This window comes from Lutjanus erythropterus, chromosome 11 (assembly GCF_056507025.1).
Source record: "Lutjanus erythropterus isolate fLutEry1 chromosome 11, fLutEry1.hap2, whole genome shotgun sequence".
NCBI classification, from domain to species: Eukaryota; Metazoa; Chordata; class Actinopteri; order Lutjaniformes; family Lutjanidae; genus Lutjanus; species Lutjanus erythropterus.
Genome location: NC_139327.1, coordinates 18913472 through 18934498, shown reverse-complemented (window position 1 = coordinate 18934498; position 21027 = coordinate 18913472). Strand labels below are relative to the sequence as shown.

The 21027-nt window shown below is 39.4% G+C and overlaps 1 protein-coding gene across 4 annotated transcripts; it reads right to left on the bottom strand.

Moving 5' to 3' along the window:
- Positions 1-1715: 1715 nt before the first annotated feature.
- On the bottom strand, positions 1716-19736 carry map7d2a (MAP7 domain containing 2a). Of its 4 annotated transcripts, none has more exons than XM_084731144.1 (17): positions 19294-19736; positions 15350-15442; positions 14772-14846; positions 14592-14669; positions 13852-14015; positions 13325-13421; positions 12483-12572; positions 8865-8965; positions 8654-8769; positions 7951-8333; positions 7713-7860; positions 7391-7613; positions 6869-6973; positions 6695-6745; positions 6441-6480; positions 4053-4737; positions 1716-2781 (listed from the first exon to the last, which is right to left on the bottom strand). In XM_084731144.1, exons 1-17 carry the CDS (start codon positions 19328-19330, stop codon positions 2523-2525), a joined length of 2745 nt encoding a protein of 914 aa, XP_084587270.1. In that variant the 5' UTR covers positions 19331-19736; the 3' UTR covers positions 1716-2522. The 4 variants fall into 4 exon arrangements, with proteins under 4 accessions (XP_084587270.1, XP_084587267.1, XP_084587268.1 ...); XM_084731141.1 differs by having other exon boundaries at positions 14763-14846; positions 19294-19735; XM_084731142.1 differs by having other exon boundaries at positions 6441-6477; positions 14763-14846; positions 19294-19735.
- Positions 19737-21027: the final 1291 nt, after the last annotated feature.

Here is a 21027-nt window from a genome sequence, read left to right as displayed (position 1 = left end):
CCAAACAGAAAGAACATACACAGCCAGAAGATGACACTAAAATCCAGTCCCTCATAAGGCATCTCTACCGAAATAACATTGAGACATTACACAGAAAATGAAAGATTGCAGTTATTAGTGATTTTATGAATTGCTCAAGAAGTTATAGGAGCCCACTGGATTTCCCACACACGACCACACAGTACAGGATGATGGAAGAAGAACTGTAACAGCAAACAGCATCTTTATAGCTACAGGGCACACTTACAAGTTGATTGTTAAAGGGACAGTTCAGCCCAAAATCAAAAATAGATATTTTCACTCTTACCTGTAGTGTCATTTATCTGTCCAGACAGCTTTGTTGTGAGTTGCAACATTTTTCATATTGGCTCTAGAAATGTCTGCCTTCTCTCCAATATAATGAAACTAGATGGCATTCGGCTTGTGGTGCTCAAAGCACCCAAGAAAATAACAATTAGCAAAACTCAACAGCAAGGTGTCTTTTCAGAAATTTTTCCTGACCCTCAAGATAAACCGCAGACCTTGTTGTGAGCAGCTTCATGTAGAAACTATTTTCTTACTACTAAATGACACCCGAAACCATATCATTGTGCTAGCTAGTTCAGTGGTGCTAATGTTACAGCTCAGCTGAGGAGGATGCCATTAATGTTAACAGCAACAGCAAAGGGAACAGATGACATAACGTAAAACCAGGGCAATATTTTAATCTAGAAAATAAAAATAACATTGCTTGCTGGCTGTGTCAGAATAATATTGCATATAACCGCTTGAATGGATCAATCTGTGACCACATTCAACACAGGAATGTGGACGTTAACCTGCAAGGAGAGCAAGCTGCTGCTGCTAGCTCTGCTAACGCTAGCAACATTGTGTTGTGGCTACCATGTGACCCTGCTCAGTCTGGAAAGATAAAATTTCAGTTTAACTGTTAGCAACATTAGTCGCCAGGAATGGTGATATGGTTAATGGCTGTAGTTTAGTTGAAAGAAAATAGTTCCTACATGAAACTGCTCAAACAAGGTTTGTGGATTATCTTGAGTAACTGGCTCATTTCTGGAAGGAGACATTGCTGATGAATTGTTCACATGTAATTTTTGTCACTTTGAGCAACACAAGTTAAGTGCCATCTGGTTCTATTATATTCCAGAGAAGGAAGACATCTTTACAGTCATTATCTCCAAAACGAAGCAACTCATACCATAACAGAAACAATGGATAAATAGCAGTACGTGTAAGAGGAAAAAATATGTACTTTTGATTTTGGGGTGTACTGTCCCATTAAGCAAACACTCCTGCTCCAGTTCACTTCAGTCTTAGACATCAACAGCCAAAAATCTATTAACTGGAATCTATGTATGTTATTGTATGTCTAACAGATTAATGCATCCATTAGTGCTGTGCCTCAGAAACCGTTTACATAGCAAGGCACACCTACAGAAAACTTTTTAAATGACAAGAAGTTGCTCAGCTGTCAGTATTTTCATCACAATTGTGCACCTTGTCAGTGAAATAAGCTTTTATGAATGCAATTACTGTATATTTGCAGTTCACTCTAGTTTGCAACAAACGTGTCGTAATGTACCATCATTTGTGCTGCTGATGCTATGGTGTTTTTAAATGTGCAATAATAACATTCAAGTTTTCAGCTTTGGAATCATCCTTCTCACTCACGTGCAGTTAGAAAGTCCCAGTTAGAGATATTAAAAAAAAAAAAAAAAAAAAAAAAAGAGTAAAGGGAATCATATCATTGCCATGAAATCCTAATATGGGTTAGGAAGAGTGAAGGACTGCAGTGGTCCTGAGAGTCCTGCTGGATTTTAGTTTGCCAGATAAATCCATTCAGTTCCAGCCAAATCAATCATCAATACATGCATGTATAACATTACCTAGAAAGGACAAGTATTACAAATTAGGCTATCCTGAAATTGAAATAGTCATGCCTTCCCCAGCAACACACTGAATTAGATTTAAAGGCTTAAGAGGGCATGTGGAAAGGCAGAGGTACAAATGCAGTCATCAATGCTCTGAGCAGGCTTTGTTACTCCAGTACTGGGACTGAACTGGGACCCAGCTGTGAGGAATCTGTGCAGGGAAAATGAGAGTCTTACCATACGTTAGCAATACTGTGTTTTCTAAATTCTTTTTAGAATATTCAAAACCCTGATATTTGTCTTTTTTGTCATTATTTCACAGACACTCCTTCTCTACCTGACCCTCCTTCACACACACACACACACACACACACACTTAGAACAGATAGATTAAACAAAATCCTTGAAGTATCATTTCAATGATCAGTTACTGTGAGATTAGAATATAGCAGATGCTTGGGTTCTATTGCAAGTCATAGTTTACAGTTTTTTAAGTCAATCTCTATGGCTCTATTCCCATAAATGTAGTGACACAGGTGCACATACTCAAAATGTGACACCCAGTGTGTGTGTATGTCAATGTGTGTGTGCGACAGACAGAGGGAAGAGAGAGAGAAGGCAAGCGAGAGAGAAAGAAAAGAGATTAATGGACTACTTAATGCTGAGTTTATTTGAGGATGGAGGCGACATCCCAATGAGCTTTGAGTCTGACATGGGACTAACAACACCCTCAATGAGGTTCTTGTTGCAGTCGCCGATGTTGCCTTCAGAGGACAGTTTGGGGTATGTGACGCTGCCTGTCAGGTCCATCAGATCTTCAAGAGCTCGGGTGTTGCTCACACTGCTGTGCTGGATTTCGTTGACTGGTGAGAACTCTGGGATTGAAATCAGTTCCTCCTTTGAAGCTGGGCTGAAATGATAATGATAAGAAAACATGTGACCCTTTCTAAATCCTGCCCCTTTTTGCTCTGTGCTCCAGTTGAGCAACTTTGGAACCTGAGGAACCTCACTCAACCTCCTCCTTTCCTGTTTCCTGAAGTTCGATGTGTTATGTCCTCAGCTTGTCTATGGTAACAAGAAAACCAAATTTTGCAGAAAGTTAGAGGATGTTGCTGGGGGACCTGTAAAAGAAAAGTGGGGACTAAGCAGCCAGGTTCCAGTAATGCAAATTATTAATATAATATAAGATTTCTAATGTACAATTATTATCTAAAATATAATTGTTATTGTCTCCTCCAGGCATAAACCTGGAGGAGACAATAACACAAACCTTGAGGAAGCTTTGAGGAAATGTCAAACACAAATGACTAGTTGGACTCAAAAATGGACTGATTAAAGTTTGGTAGACAAATATGAAAGGTCAGTGTGACCTCAGGTCTGTTCCTTTCTTAAATAGGGAATCTCTTAAATTTTAGTATAAACATCCTCTTGGACTGAAGAATGAAAGAACTGCTTAGACGGTTAAAGGTCAAAGGTCACTGTGATCTCACAAAACATGCTTTTAGCCACAAGCATTCATACACTAATCATGACAAAAGTTTCACAAAAATATCTAATAGGATACTAGCACTGCTGGAGAGTGACTACTTACATGAAACTAGTAACTAGTAGTGTTATTAAATTAAATAAATACATTAAAAAATAAAATAATAATAATAAAAATAATAATACATATTTTGTTAAATAAAAAATATGTTACAGCTATTGAGAAAAAATATGTAATTAAATTACAATTGCTAATCCAAATGTTGGTGATTACAAAGGGGGGAATAGTAGTATTAGTAGTATTAGTATTATTATTATTGGGGTTTTAAAGACATTTTATAAAAAGGGGTCTTAGTCATGAGCTAACATGGGAAAGTTTGGGAACTCCTGAGCTATCAGATGTAAGTAGCTGCCTAACATTAACATTAATATGGATTAGCTGGCTAATTAGCGAGCTGGTTAGCATTTTGCTAACATTAGCTAGTGTGGATGAGCCTAGCACAGAGCAAATCTGCGTACAGGAAACAGGAAAGGAGAAAGTTGACTGAGGTTTTACTTTGTAGGCCACCAAGCTTTTTCAATTGTTAGAGCACAGAGTGAAAAGGGGCGGGACTTAGGAAGGGTCAATCAATATTGTTGTCCTTGAGGACCACACGTGTAATGTGGTACTCTTTAATAAGTTACCTGATGACTCACCTGACCTCCATGGACCGCACCTCATCACCAGACCCTGAACCCTTCACATCCAGCGGCTCCAGCTTGATGACAGGCGGGGATAGGTGTCCCACTGGCAGGGGTGTCACAGAGGGTCTAACAACTTCCGTCTGGGACCCTCCTTTAGCTTTCCCCTCTGCTGCTGACACACACAGGCTCTGTTGCTTGCTTACCTCAGCTGTTAAACGGCTGCTCTTCAAGGCACTTTCCTCACCCTTCACTGCTCCATTCATCACAACACCACCACCCTCCCTTTGGTTGACTTTGGCATCTGCTGCTGGCTTTGATGGCTCTTTACGTATTTGGTCTGTGGCTGTAACATTTGCCCTGTGCTGCTTGTTTACATTCATTTCCACCTGTCTTTCCTGTTGCTTGAGGACAGCAGCCTTGCCCTCTTTGTTAGGTTGGCTGCTGAGCTCCTCACTGGCTTGCTTGGTGTCCGGTTTCTTGTCAGGAACACTGTGTGTTGGTGTCACTGGATGACTGTTGGTTTTAACTGGCACACTCTTCTGGTTGTCCATCTGTGCTGCTCCAGCTGCTTCTTTCTTCACCAGGCCACTTTCCTTCGTGTTGACCTGGACTGTGACCTGCTCTTTGACCTGAAACTCAACCTTTTTGACTGCTTGCTCGTTCACCTGAGCGTTAGTTTGAACAGTCGATTCCTCACCTGTGAAGGATATAAAAAACACCACAGTGGGCTTCGCTTTATTTGAACTGTCCAGCTAACATCAACTGATTTCATTTAAGGTGAATTGAGTCTGTTCCTGCTGATAGTAACAGTCGATGTCACATATCACCAGTATTCATGGACAAGTTGATCCTGAACGTTGCCTGCTTAGACATGGTATGTGCTACATACATCTATGTAGGAAAGAAAAACATATTTTGAAGATGGTTAAAAGATGTTGCTGGGAGACCTGTTAAAGACGCATACAGTATACAGAATTGCATCTTAAATGACCTCATCAGTCATAGCATAGCATAGCTAATCATCTTCAAAATTTGTTTTTCTTTTCACTATAGATGACTCTCGCACATAGAATATCTAAGTACAGGAAACAGGCTGGGACAAATCTGACTGAAGTTCCATGATGGGTCAACTTCATTTTATTGGAGCACAGAGCACAAAAGGGACGGGGCTTGGGAAATGATAAAACCAGATTGAGTTGAGAATTAACCAGTGGTGGAGGTAGTATTCAGGTCTTTTACTTTAAAGTACTGAATTTTAAAAGTACTGATAAAAAGTCCTGCATTCAAAATCGTACTTGTACGTAAAGTGTACAAAACATCAAAATGTACTTTAAGTAACAATAATAAAAGCATTATAATTATGCAGAATGTTCCATTTCAGAATCATATTTATGTTATTGGATTATAACGACAGGGAAGTAACAAAGTACAAATACTGCATTACTGTACTCATGTAGAGTTTTCAGGTACTGTACTTGAGTGTTTATTTTTCTGACAACTCTACTTTTACTCCCTACATTTTTACACAAATACCTGTACTTTAATTTAGTTTTAATTCATTTGAGGGGAATCATCAATTATTATTATTATTATTATTATTATCATTATTATTATTATTTAGCATCTCTGTGTGCTGCCTCTTTAACATCAAAAATGATTTCACTGTAAATGAATGAGACAATAACACATAGAAAAGACAATTCTGTGGTGCATTCATCTATAATTATTATGTATGACAGACTTGAGTAAACCACCGTAAGTACTGTACCTCAAAATAATACTTAAATAACCCTACAGTACTTGAGTAAATGTACTTGGCTACTTTCTACCACTGGAATGAACACTGGACAATCCAAATAAAGTGTTAACTCACACTGCGCAGAGCTGAATAGATCTTCCAAGGGCATTTTCAAGAGCAGCTAATTTTACAGTCAGCTCCCTTGGTGCTGCTCTACAGTAAAAGGTGCCCTCTCAGCACCAAGAAGAAAGTCCTTGGCTGCTGCTCCATATTCCAGAAATTATTGTATAATCACCACCCCACCCACAAAATGATTTGAATGTATGGCCCAAAGCTCAAGCAACAGAATAAACAATTTTGCATGGTGAACTTAAGCTGGTGTAGCCAAAGATCTTAGGTGTTCAAGGATCAGAATCATTACAAGACAAAAACAAGAAAATATTGGCATCTGTCCCTGATTGAAATATCACAGAAGCCAACTCATAAAAATGTAGATTGCTGCTGCACATGCTCAAAATAAACTAATAAATGAATCAAATAATAAACCACACAGCATGCCCTGTTTGCATTTTTACAGCTGCAAGGCATACAGAGAGGGGAAGAATAAGCAGGGACAGCAGGCAAACTGAAGTATTTGCAGGGTGACTGAATAACAAACTAACCTGGCGGTGAGACGGCCTTCGTCTCCACCTGCTCCTCCTTCTGATTCAATGCAGAACAGAGACGATCGAGTCAACATTTGGGGGTAATTAGGACACAAACCAAAGTATGACCAACAATAGAATTTAATTCAGATAATTACAACAGAGAATCAGAGTTTTCAATAAATTAAAGTTTAAAAAATCTTCACACAATCAGCAGGTGCTTAAAGGCAGCAGGGTTACTGTATGAGAACAGAGGGCATCTCTTACAGTACCTTCAAGTCAGCTTCACCCTTCCTTGTTCTCTTCATGATCTCCTCGATCCTCTGCAAAATATGTATCAATAATTCATCACAGTGTGAACTATCCGGGATTCAGAGTTTAAAATACTTAAAGTGCAACATGAAATAAGCATGCAGTGGATGTTATTTCTTTCTCTTTAAAATAACCTTTTTTCTTAGTTGCCTCTCCTCCTCTTCTTGTTGCGTCAGCAGTTCTCTGTCTTGCCGCTGACGTTCTGCATCTTCTTGAGCCTGGTATTTAGCTTTTTCTCTCTGTCAATATCAAGATTAAACTTATTTGTGGCCAGAAACTGGTGACAGAACATATTTTACAAAATATATTAAAAAAAATTCACCTGAAATTCAAAAGACATTTACCAAAACTGTAAATACAATACATACAGCATTTAGTAAAAAAACAAACAAACAATTGCCTTAAGGCCTGAATATACTACCAAATGGACAAATATATGGATGTGTAGAGCCACCATTATTGTTTTATTGATGTAAATTGTGTCATCAGAGTGTACATGTAAATTCTACGAGCCCCCAATGTGTTGTGACTGCTAGAGGCTGACTTTTTATCAGGAATCCTGCAGGACATGGGATTCCCGTGGGATTTACATCATGCAGACCCAGGATCTACAAAGTATACCTTTGGTTTTTTAGCACGTTATAGTGATCTCCTACCTCTTTGTCTGTCTGGGTCTGTAGCTCCTTCTCCTTCTCCTTCTCCTTCTCCTTCTCCTTCTCCTTCTCCTTCTCCTTCTCCTCCTCCTTTCGTTTGTCTTCTTCTTGCTTCAGCCTGTGAGGATCTTCCTCATTTTTGCTCCTTTCCTTGACTGATTGAGCCTTTGCCTCCTGCTGTCGCTGCTCCTGTGCAAGTTGCTTCTTCAGCTGCTCTTCCTTTAGTCTGATCAACAGGTGCATACACTTATCAAGCCTATTCAAGGCTTAAACCTATATACTATTTATTGCTGTCTTTAAAATACAGTTTATTCAATGAACTCACCTTTCTTCTTCTTCTATTTCCCGTTTTTTGTCTTCAAGTTCTTTCTGAGCTCGAGCCTGACGTCGACGCTCTGCCAGCAACCTGGTAGCCTCCTCTGCATTTGTTGTGCCAGCTGCCGCCTTCACTGTGGACGTGCACGATGCTGATTCTGTCAAGCGCACAGAAAAACTAATGTAAGATCATCTTAAAACTTAATTTAATATTAAGTTACAAGTACTGTCATTTGTATAAAGCGCACCTTTTTTCTTGTCTCCATCCTGAGTGTTGCTCTGCATCTTCTTCTCAGAGGAGTCCGCTTTTGGAGACATGTGGTCCTTTCTGTCGGGTGACTGATTTTTTTCAGAGGTGTTGCCTTTGAGATGCTTCTCAAATGTTTCACTTTTAGATGATCTGGATTTAGTGATGTCAGCGTTGGCCACATTCTTCTCAGCCTGTGAAGTTGGATTTGTGATGTTGTTGTCTGTAGTTTTTTTCACTGCAGTCTCATCTTTGGCTTGTTTTTCCACCTTCTTGTCTTCTGCTTTCCTGTCATCAGTTGACAGGGTTGGACGATGTCTTGTGGGAGAGTAATGGTACCGATGTGCATTGCTTGGAGAAAGGCTGCGCATGTTAGATGCCAGCCTGCACACAGGTAGACAGAAAGACATGTAGCTTAAAATAAAGCTCCCATAAAGATGTTTGAGTATTTTTATCACATATGAATTGTGCTATACAATGATCAAAGTTTAGTTTTGTAGGTATTCTGGAATATTTTTAATGATATTTTAGAGTTCGAGTTTTTGTGGATAACAATTTAAAACTGTTGGTGACTCATCCTGCACTCTGAGTGTAGTCTAAATTTGCTTCCACCGACATGCCATCTCGCTTATAAAAGAAGTGCTGTGCAAACAAGGTAACAATCTCATCTGACTCTGAATTGAGCACCAAACAAATAATCATACTTGGAGGTAGTAGGGGAAGCCAAGTGCTTGGTGAAACTAGCAGGGGATTCAGATCTTCTCACAGGGGATCCACAACCTGGGGATGCAGTTCTTCTCTCTCTGCGTAGACGCTCTTTCTGTAAGTTAGAGCGATTTAAGATGTAAGATCACAGCAAATATCCATTAATGTTTGATTGGTTCAGATGTTATGTGAGTATGTGCGAGATCTGACCTTCGGGGTATTGGGAGTGGACTGAGAGCCTCCCTGAAGTCCAGCTCTGTCTGCAGGGTTCAGCGAGCTGCAGAAAGGTGACCTGTGAGGGCTGCAGGGCGCTGCATGATGACAGACATGATGCTTATCAAATCAGATGATGGTGAATGTGAAGTGATAGAGGGATATCAATACAATAACCGGGGGGGGGACTTGACTGAACAGTGTTTGCTGCACCCAGCTGAAGCTTACAGACTCACTCACTTGTAGCCAAAGTCAGTTGAATGATGCTGCAGAACAAGTTACCATGAGAATCTGTCGCATTTTGAGTCACAATTTTTAAAGGACAGTTCAATTTTCAATTTTAATTATCAGAATCAAAGCCAGAATCATCAGCTCTACTAGGATTTTTTTTCTTTCCATGCTTGTGTACTTGTGGTGTCAGGCACATGAAGTATTTGAAAATGTAAATAAAAGTTGTCAGAGCACAACACCAGTGATCGATTGATTTTTGCAAATCAAGACTCAGTAGCCTAACAATGGCTTAGCCATCAGAGCTGAAAAAAGAAAAATTAAATTAAATTGGGAAAACTCATGAAAAAAAAATAGTTCCTACATGAACTACAACAAGGTCTGTGGATTATCTTAAACATGCCACGCTGCTGCCAGGGAGTTATTCCGCTGAAGTTTGAGTTATGGAACATTATTTGCATCTCAAATCATTTGGCAACTGGATCATGATTTCTGGACAGAGACATTGCTGTTGAGTTTTTCAAATGCATTTTTGGCGCTTTAAGCACCACAAACTGAGTAACATCTAGTTCCATCATTTTATTATTTTATATATTATTTTATAAGTAGCACCACAGATGCAAAGAGAAAAAGAAAATGTGTATTTTTTATTTTGGGAAGGACTTTCTCATAAATTTCTGGCATGAATGTACTATGGATACAGGCACCCATGTTTCACTGAGTGATAAGTTTCTCTTCAAAATCTAGAAAGTATTTCTCAGCATCATATGTTATGTTTTTACTTTTTGCAACAATAAGTTAAGCTGATGATGAACTTTGTCCTGTCAGCTCTTCTGTCCTATTCATTTTTGTAAAATTGACAAACAAACATGGAAGGACACTTTCTTGCTCTGATTCTGCCAAAAACAGGCCATTGATTTTCCCAGAATTAGATTAGGCCTGACTGAGGGATATTGAACACATCTTTGTCTTTCAACTGCCAGTCCGGCTGGTTCAGCCAACAGTCAGACAGGATGGTGTGTGGTAATGCCACATTTTTAGGCAAGAATCCTGAGTCTGTATGCTGCAGTGTGATACAAGCACACACATGCCAGCATGGTGGCTGTGAACAATAATCCCGAACCCGATTCCCAACATTTGTGTCCTTGCCACACCCAAAACAATGACACACACACACACAGACCTTGTGCACACTCACAATCACAAAAGCAAAGGAACATGAACAACAACTACAACACAACACACACAATTTTCTTACAACTTCTCGTCCGTCTGTCACCATCTGTAAAGAGTAATCTCTAAAGAGCGCAGCTCTGCCAGTGGGATGCCTGTATCTGTGTCTATTTTAGTGCACATATTTCTGTTCTAGGTCATGTGCGGTTAATCTCCAAAACCGTCTGCTCCAGCAGGACCTGGAGTCAGCACCACTTAGCTGCTTTCATTTTGAAACCATCCTCCCACGTTATCAAAAGACAAATGAAAGAAATGCATCTACAATCTGTGAAAATAATGCAGCTAGTGTTTGAGATCATTGAGATTTTCAAGTCAATCCGATCCAGTGTCCTATAGCCTGTTTGTAATTACTGAGAGTTACTAATCTGGGGAAACTAATCCGGACGTTGACTTCTAGGGAAATCTGAAGGAGAGCTATACATACTGAAATTATGTGTTTACTCACACATCACAGATGAATACAGGGCTGAAGGTGATGAATTAATGGAAGAAAACAAAAGACTTGGTCAATTTTTGAGAACAGTCTACAAAGCAACCATTGATTCCTACTCCATAAGTTTTGAAAATGTAAATGCAGTTAAATTAAGTTAAGCAAATTTGAGAATACATTCAAGTAACATAAAATATTAAGCTAAATCAACTAATTGTATGGTGGTATGATTTATCTCAACATGAATTAAAGACACAGCAAGATGACATCAGGTATGTCAAACTAACAAACAGAGGGGTCTGAATAGAGTGTTAAATCTCAAACAACTGCAAGCTGGAAAGTCCGCTGATATGCTGACCAAGTCTCTTTTGAAACGTACTTTTCTGAGTTGAGCGAATTCACACTAGTACATTAATTCAAATCAAAAGGCTTCAGGTCAGAACAATTCATGTTTCTAAGTTCTGAGGTGGTCTGAAAACAAAATAACTCGAAATTTTAAATTGATTGAACTTGTATTATGTTTAACAGTGTATCATTTTGTAGATTCTGTAATGAGAAATTGGAAAAACAGACACAATTGTTTTTCCTTCATCAATATGTGACAATTCTTTCAACCAACATCCAAAATTGGTGCAGGCCACATTTACTTTAAACATTAAAGCATTATTTTGGAGGCTATGGATTAACACTGTCCCCAGATAACAAATACAATTATTCTGTAAAGTGAAATAACTGTTACAAGCCATTATGAACATAATAGGAAATGGTCAAAGATTTGTTCTAGTGAAGGATGGGACTATACAAAACTCTTAATACACTCATAAGTGACACGACAGCACTGAAACAAAACTTTCAATAATTAGAAATGAAGAAACAGAAAATATCAAATATACATAAAATGCTGCCTATGAAACAAAAAATCTGCTATATCTCTATTAAAAATATCAGACAACATATACACCATAAACTATACAGACTGATATAACTGCGCTAGGCCAACATCAGGCCAATAATATTGGCCGACCAATACATCTGTCTGGCTCTAATAAGTATAGTAGTACAGGGGATTCTTTCAATTTTATTAGTTTTTATTTATTCCTTTAATTCTTCTATTTTGTCCAACTGTTTTTTCTCTCTTTTTTGAGATCATGTTGTAATGTCTTCTTGTTGTCAAGTGTGTTATGTGTCTTATTCGCCTGTATTGCAATGCATTTCTTGCTGTCCTCGTCTTCCTGCACAGTGGAGAAAGAATCCAGGACATTAGGAAGTCTGAAATGTTTCATTTCATAATGCTGCCTGAAAATTAGGTTAGATCATGATAACACCAGTGTTTATGGATAAATGTCTGGATATCTTTCAGTATAAGCTGTTATGATAACATCTGCCTGTTAATTTGCACGCTGAAGCCTGTCTTCATGCTGTCTTTAACTCAAAGATAAAAGCCACTGCAGCAGAGCACAAACACAGCAAACATACCAAAGCCTAGAGTACATAGATAAGCACATTTACATCTCATTTGCACAGTAAGGACAGCATTAAAACTTCAGCAACACAGCAGCTGAACATGCACACATCACAGAAAGAAGACATTTGCCTTTGGTTTCAGTTGAAGTTTCAGGCCCGCCCAAAGGCAAACAAACACAGACATAGTAACTGTTGGTTGAACAGGAGGGGAGATACATTTGGGAGGGCAAGGGGGGGGGGGGGGGGGGGCTTAACTTTACCAGATTCGCTGACAGCAGGAAGGGGGGAGGCAATGCCATGGGAAAAGGCGGAGGCAGCAGAGTAAGGGAGTGGGGCATTCTCACTGTCACCTATAGGCAGCGGGCGGAGCAGAGCAGAGCAGAGGTGAGCAGTCAGAGCGTTATGAACAGTTTATTTTAGCAATCCCTCATCCACCTGTAGAGACCTGGATGGGAGTTAACACAGCAGCAGGGATGCAATGTAACCTAAACTGTCCCTTTTTTTAGTCTGAAGCCAGTTGGTGTGGGCTTTGAATATTTCCAGCTGTGGTGACAGAAATATGCCCAGATTTCAGTGTTATTTTCACATCTCCATTATTTCAATCATCCACAGAAGTTTAACACCAGAACAGCTAGCAGCTTGTTGTTATTTAATTTTTAAAAGATACCCTAACATAAAATGCATTCATCTCTAGTAGTCATGGAACCCTGGCAAATTTAGTGTTAAAAGGTGCAGTTTAGTGCTACATTGACACCAGTGCAGATGTGTAACTCCATCCTACCTCTGTGGGAAACCAGGAACACATTTCTGCTCATGCGTACTTCAGCAGCCAGGCTGTCGGAAATGAACAGGCCAAGAGAAAGCCTCTCTTTAACACACTCATCCACTCACACTCACACACACACACCCATAGTATACATACACTCCCATACTCTGCCATGGTATCTTATAGAAATACAGCAAAATGCAATCCTTCTGGGAAAAAAAGCACGATTTTTCTTCCATATCCTGCAGCTTCTGTTTCCAATCATTCACATTTGTTCCATCCATGTCTCGCGTGTCCAAAACAATCTCTAGTTGCAACTATATGCTCAGGTCTTACCTGCTCCTGTGGGACAGCCTCTGCTCCAGCGTTTGGTCCTCTGCTCCAGCTGTAGGCTTCGCTCTAGAGAGCGTTTCATCAGAGCCTCAAGCCGCTCCTGAACGCAACACAGCAGAAACATCCTTAATTTCAACACTGTCACCCTTCTGGTTTTACATCTTTGTAATTTTTACACATACAACTACAAATTAGATAGATACAGTAGGCAGAAGTGCATTCGTAGGTTAGACAGATCTTGTTTATGAGGCTTTTTCCTCAACTGACAAATTACACTTCTGTGGCAATGGGCCAGTAGATTTTTTATTTTCTTTCATTGAGTTTTAAATATTGTGTGTTTATGTATATGTTTACATATGTGGTTGTATTATGTATGTATGTTTGTAATTTATGTAGGTTTCATTATTTACCTCTTTCAGTTATCCCTAATCTTTCTTATGTTTTAATTTTCTGACCATGGTAAGCACTTTGTACTTGAAAAGGGCTCAATAAATAAAATTATTATTATCATTTTTGTAAGATCAGCTGACCCTCTCCTCCTCGAGCTGCTGCCTCCTCTTCTCCTCCACCGCAGCTCTGCGAAGCTCCTCTTTCTGCCTCTGCTCCTCTAGCCGCCTCCAGCGCTCCTCCACTGTGCGTTCATACTGCAGTCGAGCTCTGCGCTCCTTCTCCCGGATCAGCTGCTCCCGGGCCGCTGAAAGAGACAAGACCACATCTGATACAGGTCCCATGGATGGTTGCTACTCAGCTGGTCATGTTGAGCTCAAGATATACATTATACCAAAGAACAAACTCAGATGTCTTAGATTTTTTTTTTGTTTGTTTTTGTTGTTTTGTTTTAAGAATAGTGTATTTTTTTTCTTTGGAGTTTGGTAATATCTCACAAAATCTTCCATTATGAGCTGAACTTGTGTTGCAGTGAATTTGATTGTCATGAAGATAGAAATCCTTGTCATCATGAGGCAACTGCAGGAGCTGCATGATTAACTGTGAGTGAGAGACCTACTTCTGTGGATTATTCTCTGGTACTGTCACGTCCTCTGAAGTGACTTGGCTCATCACATCAAAAAACCCAGTGAACTCAGGATAAATCTTCTACTGGCTAGCCAAGCACTTCCATAACCAATTAAACGGCAGAGAGAAAAATGCCAGCATAAAAAAAAAAAAAAAACTTTGCAGAGATACTGAACTGAAAAATAATAACTTAAAGGCGTTTCAGAGTTCACAAAGTCAGTCTCTTTGCGTCAAAAATACCCAGGACATCACCTACCCAGGCTTCTTTCCCTCTCCTCACGTCTCTCTTTGGCTAATCGCATCCTGTCGTCTGTCTTCATGTAACCCTCCACAACTGAAAGATGAATGAAAAACTCAGACAAGGCAGTGCAAATGCAGTAAAATAAAATCAAAGCGGAAAAGCTATTTAATAGAAACACTTACTCACTTTGTTTACCTGCATGGTTGTTATTGGCTGCTAGGTGTGATGGGGACGCGTGTCCATTAATGTGCGGCTTCTTCTCTGATGGAGCTGGGATCATGATGACAGAAGGAAACAGAGAGCACACACAGCTTAGTCCAAAGAGGAATGACATCAGCGCTACAGTTCGGACCTGCAGAGCTGCGTTCTCACCAGCAGGGGGAAACATCTCCTCAGCTGTGTGTGTGTGTGGTGCTGCTCTGCTGTACTAAATGCATTGTGTTGCAAAATGCCAAGTAGCCTCATCCATGCCAAGGGCAAACTGCAGCAGTATGCTGGAGAGGGGAAGAAACTGTCCTTGATGTGATAGTCACTGCACATATGCTGAATGTCTCCTTTAGTTATTGTTGCTGAGCTGGTGTTGCTGCTGCGTTCACTAATAACAGCACATTGAAATGAAGAGGCCCACAGAGGCATATAATTCAGTCTATAATGTTTCTCTAGTAATTGGCATTAATCCACATCATTTTGTGAGTCATTTTCATCCATATGAAACCACTTGAAAGCAGAGTGTGAATTATAGTACGTGCCAGAAGCCGGAGAGGATTACTCACTCGTTTTTCCTGTTCGGGCTGGAGAGCTGTGGCCGTTTGTCGGAGATTTCTTGTCAGGAAGTAGAGTGATGGATGGTGGTGCCATCTTTTCACCTGGTGCACAAAACAGATAAAAGAAGACACAGTGTTAACCTAAACACCTTGTTATCACAAAGCACAACTTATATGCACTTAAATAAATATATACATACTTAACTCTTCTGTAATCATGGTAATTAGGGTCCTGTGTGATTTAGAAAAAAGCCATGACAGATGAACTGTAAATGTTCCGATCCAAATACCAAAATGTTAAAAAAAAAAAAATAATAATTTATACTTAATTTTAAGATAACCATAAAGCTGTCCTGACTTTAACTTTCCCACATGTAGTCTCCAACCTATTAAATAAGTAACAACAGTGTTCACCAAAGTAACTAATGGTAGTGTTAACCAACAGTAACTAACAGTAGTGTTAGATAACTGGATTAATCTGTATGGTTGCTCTTTCATTGCTTTTACATAGCAGATTACAGATACGGTGTAGACTGTGTCTGCTATCTGAGCCAACTCTCTTCTTTCATTTCCCAAATCAACATTGTTGTAAATTTCCCCAAAAGAACATCTTTAAACCTCTAACTCATCTGTCTTGAAGATAAGTGCCCGTTGTTGTTTTTGCTCCTTTTTTGAATGTTTCAGCATATTTCACTGAGAAAAATAACGGCTATAAAACTGTTAAGCTTGGCGAGATGAGAAAGGTAGTGTTGGTTGGTTCTAAAATAAGATTAAGGTAGGAGTCCTAAAGTTAGGTTTGCTTTTGTAATACCAACTTCCTAGAGAAAATCCTACCTTAGACTTTTCTTATCCTATACGTTAGGAAGTTTCTATAATCACAATTCAAATTGTAAAGAAATGTAATGCATAAGGCTCTCAACCAAGTGGTTTGTCAAAAGAGAAGTCTCTGCTTTCATGTTTTTAATTGGGGGTGGGGGAAAATGCATGTCTTTTTGCCCTGTGTGTGTGTGTGTGTGTGTGTGTGTGTGTGTGTGTGTGTGTGTTAGGGGTGTGCCATATCATGTCATTCACAAAAATATTGGCAGCATTTTTTTTACATTATAAAATGTTCATGTCATGATTATGACAATATTATGGCAGAAAGACATCACACTGTTACGCACAGCAACAACAAGCATGGCTGAAAGCAAAAGTAACATTATTCGCTCCATGATGGAAGAGTTAGTTCCAAATAAGAGAGTAATTTCAGGAAGTGTGGAAGTGGTTTGGTTCAAAATATACAACAAACCATAGTAATATGTAAGAAGTGCAAGAAGACTACAACTGAGGGGGAAATTCAACAAACTTATTGCATCACCCCAAACAGAAGCATCCATCTGAGTACAAGGAGAGTCAAAAATCAGCTGCTAATTTTGTCATATTGTCAAAAATTATCGCAGCGTACATTGAAATATTGCCATTATGCCCCTGCCTGTGTGTGGGTGTGGATCCACACAGATGACACATCACACACTAACTTGTAATGTATACTATAACAAGTCTGTGATTGAGAGAAAATGTCTAAATTGCAGTATGGGCTCAAAATGTGATACATTTTTGAGTTTATGCACTAATATGAAGCAGGTACCATTAAACAAATGCATTTTATCAGTATTAGAGTCAAAATAAACATCAAATAAATAACTAGTGGATAAATCTATTATGTAACATGGACAGTTAGTAACAGTAACCACATGTAAGTCTGTACACGGTGGGTGGATGCTTATCTTAGAACATGCCAATTAAAAAAAAATTTAATTCCACAAATTCAGCTCAATCAATAAGTGCGTTGTAGGCTAAACTGCCAACACAGTCAGTCGCTTCACTTGATCAAGTGAATTACTCTCTTTACAGTCAGGGCTTTTATTGTTTTATACTGAAACCTGGCAGACAACATTGGGTCTGTACAAATGTGGTTTGGCTGAGGTCAGACAGGAGAGCTGCTGCCTGTAATCCACTTTGCTCACTTGACCTAAACTTTTACACTTGACTGACTTAACTAAACATATTACTGTACACATTCATCATACTTATCTTGATGCATTTATTATTTTCCATGTTAACAATTGATTTCTTCAGTTTCTACAGTACCTACCTCTAATGTATTTACTGAAGCTTTCATGGTTTTCAAGGCAATACTGCTTAGACATCCATGCTATTTCTCCGTCTTACAGAGCTTAATTGATTAGTCAATCAAAGGAAAATTTGTTTCCAACAATCTCAATAATTGATTAATCATTTCAGTCATTTTAAAAACAAGAATCTCAATCATTTCCTGGTTCCAACTTAATAAACGCGAGAATTTGCTGCTTTTATTTGTCATTTACAGTAAGTGAAGAGTTTTTAACTTTTCTGCCACTGGTTGGAAAAAAGAAGATGTCACTCAGGGCCTTGAGAAACTGAATTAAAAATAATTAACTGTGAAAATAACAATTAATCATTAATGGAAATAATCTTTAGTTGCAGCCCCAGTCTAAAAGTTCCAACATGTCAGCTGCACTTTGTTTTACAGTATACTTATAAGAGCTATACCAAGCTATAAGAGGATAATATGGGACGCATTACAACTGAATTGTACTGTAAACTAAAGTGTATTATTTCCCACTGTTAGGCCCTTAATAGACTTTATTATCACATATCTGCTTGAGATGCAGCTTCTTTGGCTGGTCCCACACAATTGGAGGAGCAGCCAAAACTGATGCCTATTTCATTGATCAAATCACATTATCTGCCTACAGTATTACAGTAAGTCTGTGCAGTCACCCATTGACAAAATATCCCTCTGCCTCTGTAATTTTGGCCTTTACTTGGCAGATCTGGTTCACAGATTGTTTTTAAATGGGAAAGTAGCAAATATGTAATTTTGCTTTAGTTTGCAGTAGAGTTATGTCGTAATGTGTCCCTAAGTACCCTGTAAAAAAAAAAAAATGAAAGTCTAACAGTGACAACAATGCACTTTAATTTGCAGTTTAGTTCTGTTGTAAAGTGTCTGGTAATTATCTAATTTAGGGTCTGATACAAGAAGTAACATATTACTTCTAGGTTTTTGTCTAATTTGAGGCAAAGTACATCTTGTTACATCTTATTAGTGTTCTGGAAAATCAAGTATGACCCTCATGTCTCCAGTAGTCACCTTGCATCATTTCCAGTACATTCTCACCAGAACAGTGAACTAGTGTGACAAGTCTTTTCTCCTTCCTGGAATAGCATGAAGTCACTCATACAACTGCATCAAATGTGATTGTTATTGACCTGCAGGGAGGTTTCCCCCTTTTTTTCTGGGCGTGGAGGGTAAATACAATGTGAAAGGTTCATCCTGATCCTGATCTAGACAATGATCCAACCTCACACCCACAAAGTCATCATCACACAGTGGTTTGATGCTCATAGCAATGATAGTGTAATCCACGGGTCTGTCCAGTCTTCCTCTCTCCTCCACCCATTGAACCCTTTTATCCGACTGAGACGCGTCATCACCAAAGAAAAAAGGGCTATACAAGACACACACACACACACACACACACACACAGATAGATTTTGCTTAGAAGTAATCAGACCTTCATCACAATGTTACGCTGATATCCCCTTATGAAAAAATGTGAATCACACAATGACAGAAGGCAGAAACATACTTTCACTCGTGATAAAAAAAAACAACAGGCCTAATGAATTTGAGTTTATTTTATAATTAAAAAAAACACTATCAATCTGTATGTTTCGTAATGCATCTTATAAACCCACATCAAGTCAAAGCAATCAGCGAACAAACAAGAAATTGAATGCGGATGATCAGCATGATGCACATAAAGCAGTGGAAATGTCAGTTGCGTCATTCATGAGTCTGCGGCTCAAACACAACAACAGAGCCCGACAGCGTGATGAAACCAGACTAACAAACCTGACATCGATCATACCTGTTATTGCACTGGATGATGGGGTTGTTTTCGCCATGGTGTAGCTGTCACAGGAAGGATTAATACACCCAAATGTAGCCTCCTATGGACGCGCGGTCACCCCAAACAGTCCGCTGCAGTGATGCCGATGCAGCAGCAGCACAGGTATCCGTTTCTCTCCACGGCAGAGACAGAACAGACAAAAAGCAAGCAGACAGCAGTCAACCACACAGCCTAAAGGTCATGATGAAGGCTGGAGATGATGGTTCAGGACAGCGGAGTCAGTGTTGTGTGTATGGAGGAGAGAGATGCTGCTGGGACTGAAGCGGAGAGAGGATGCTGCGCACACAATCGAGTTTACAATCGATCAACCGCACCGTGCGTCGCTGCGTAAGCCCGCCCTGATGCACAGGCAGGCAGCAGGCAGGCTGTTAACACATTACCGGGAGACGGAGATTTCCTCTCTGCACACAATGAAACCACATACAAACAACATTTAGCTGACTTTAAAGAGCCAGTCTGGATGCACTGCACTGACAACATGGGCAACATAGAATCAAATATAGATACTAATACAGTGCGCACCCCATCAGTGTAACAAACAACCGTTTCAAACTTATCATACAAAAGAGGTTAACCATAAATGATCTACTGTATTACATCATGTTAGGAGACTGACTTCATCTTTTATCGTTTTGCTGAAAGAAACTGTATGAATATGTATCCTTAAGTGAGTCGTCAGAAAACAAAAAAGCAAAACAATTAATGTTAACTTTAATGTTTTTTTCTCATTCTAGCGTTTTTATTTTCATTAATTAACATTTTAATTTGTTCTTTTCACTTTGTTAGATTTGTAATTCTTTTGTCTATGTGATACTCGTTTTTTGTCTGATGCTGTCTTTTGGCATTGTGTTGACAAAATAAAGAGGAAAAATGGGGTTGGTGGGGTTTTTGTTTGCTTGTTTCTCTTTTTGCACAATATATTTATAGATTTTTTAAAAAATAAGGATAGTCAGTAACAGAGACAGTAATTATAGAAACAAAAGAAAGAAAAGGTTACTCTTATCAAACATGAAGTTTGGTGTACATTGCATCATTTAATCCAAAGTTATAGCAGTTAAGTGTTTCATGGCGAGACACCGAAACTTGACGGTACACTTCAACGCTGACCAAATCTTTTAATAACTCTTGATCTCAATGTAGTCTAGTTGGCACAAACTGATTTTGAAGTCAATCAGATTATTTCTGTGGAAGCAGTTAATTAAAATAAAAAAAAAAATTGAACATGACATTCAAAATGGCCAACTTCCTGTTGGGTTTAGAATATGTGTCAAGAGCCTTTTTTGTGCGTCTGGTCATGATACATTAGGGTAGGGTGCGAAAGGGCTGGGATGTGGGCTGGGGCAGGGGTCAGGGCAGGGTTGGGGGCAGGAGTGGGGACAGGGTGAAGGGGAAACGGTTCAGTTTGTGAGGGGCAGGATGAGACATCCAAGAGGGCTTGGTAGGGACTCAGGGTCATGTCTGGAGTCCCTTGTGTCCCACACCTTGATCCCACTAGGGTGGCTGTTCCCCTGTAGGGATGCAGGACAACCTTCCGTCCTCTTGGTGATATCTGGGTCCTTCACGCAGTCTCTTTCCGGACCCTGCAAGGCCCCACCCACTCACTGTCCAAATTATGGCATCTACCATTCTTCCTCTGGGAGTTATACACCCACCATCTCTGCTGGGGTCTGAATTTCCCTTCCTTCCTAACAT

Bases quoted from the DNA above. Each gene is read 5' to 3' on its own strand.
- map7d2a (XM_084731141.1), bottom strand. From the start codon at position 19,330: ATGGCGAAAACAACCCCATCATCCAGTGCAATAACAG. The intron at 8,334-8,653 runs GTATGATTATTT...ACCTGTGTGCAG, and splicing joins GCTTCCCCTACTACCTCCAA to GCTGGCATCTAACATGCGCA. The intron at 6,974-7,390 runs GTAGGAGATCAC...TGATATTGACAG, and splicing joins AGACCCAGACAGACAAAGAG to AGAGAAAAAGCTAAATACCA.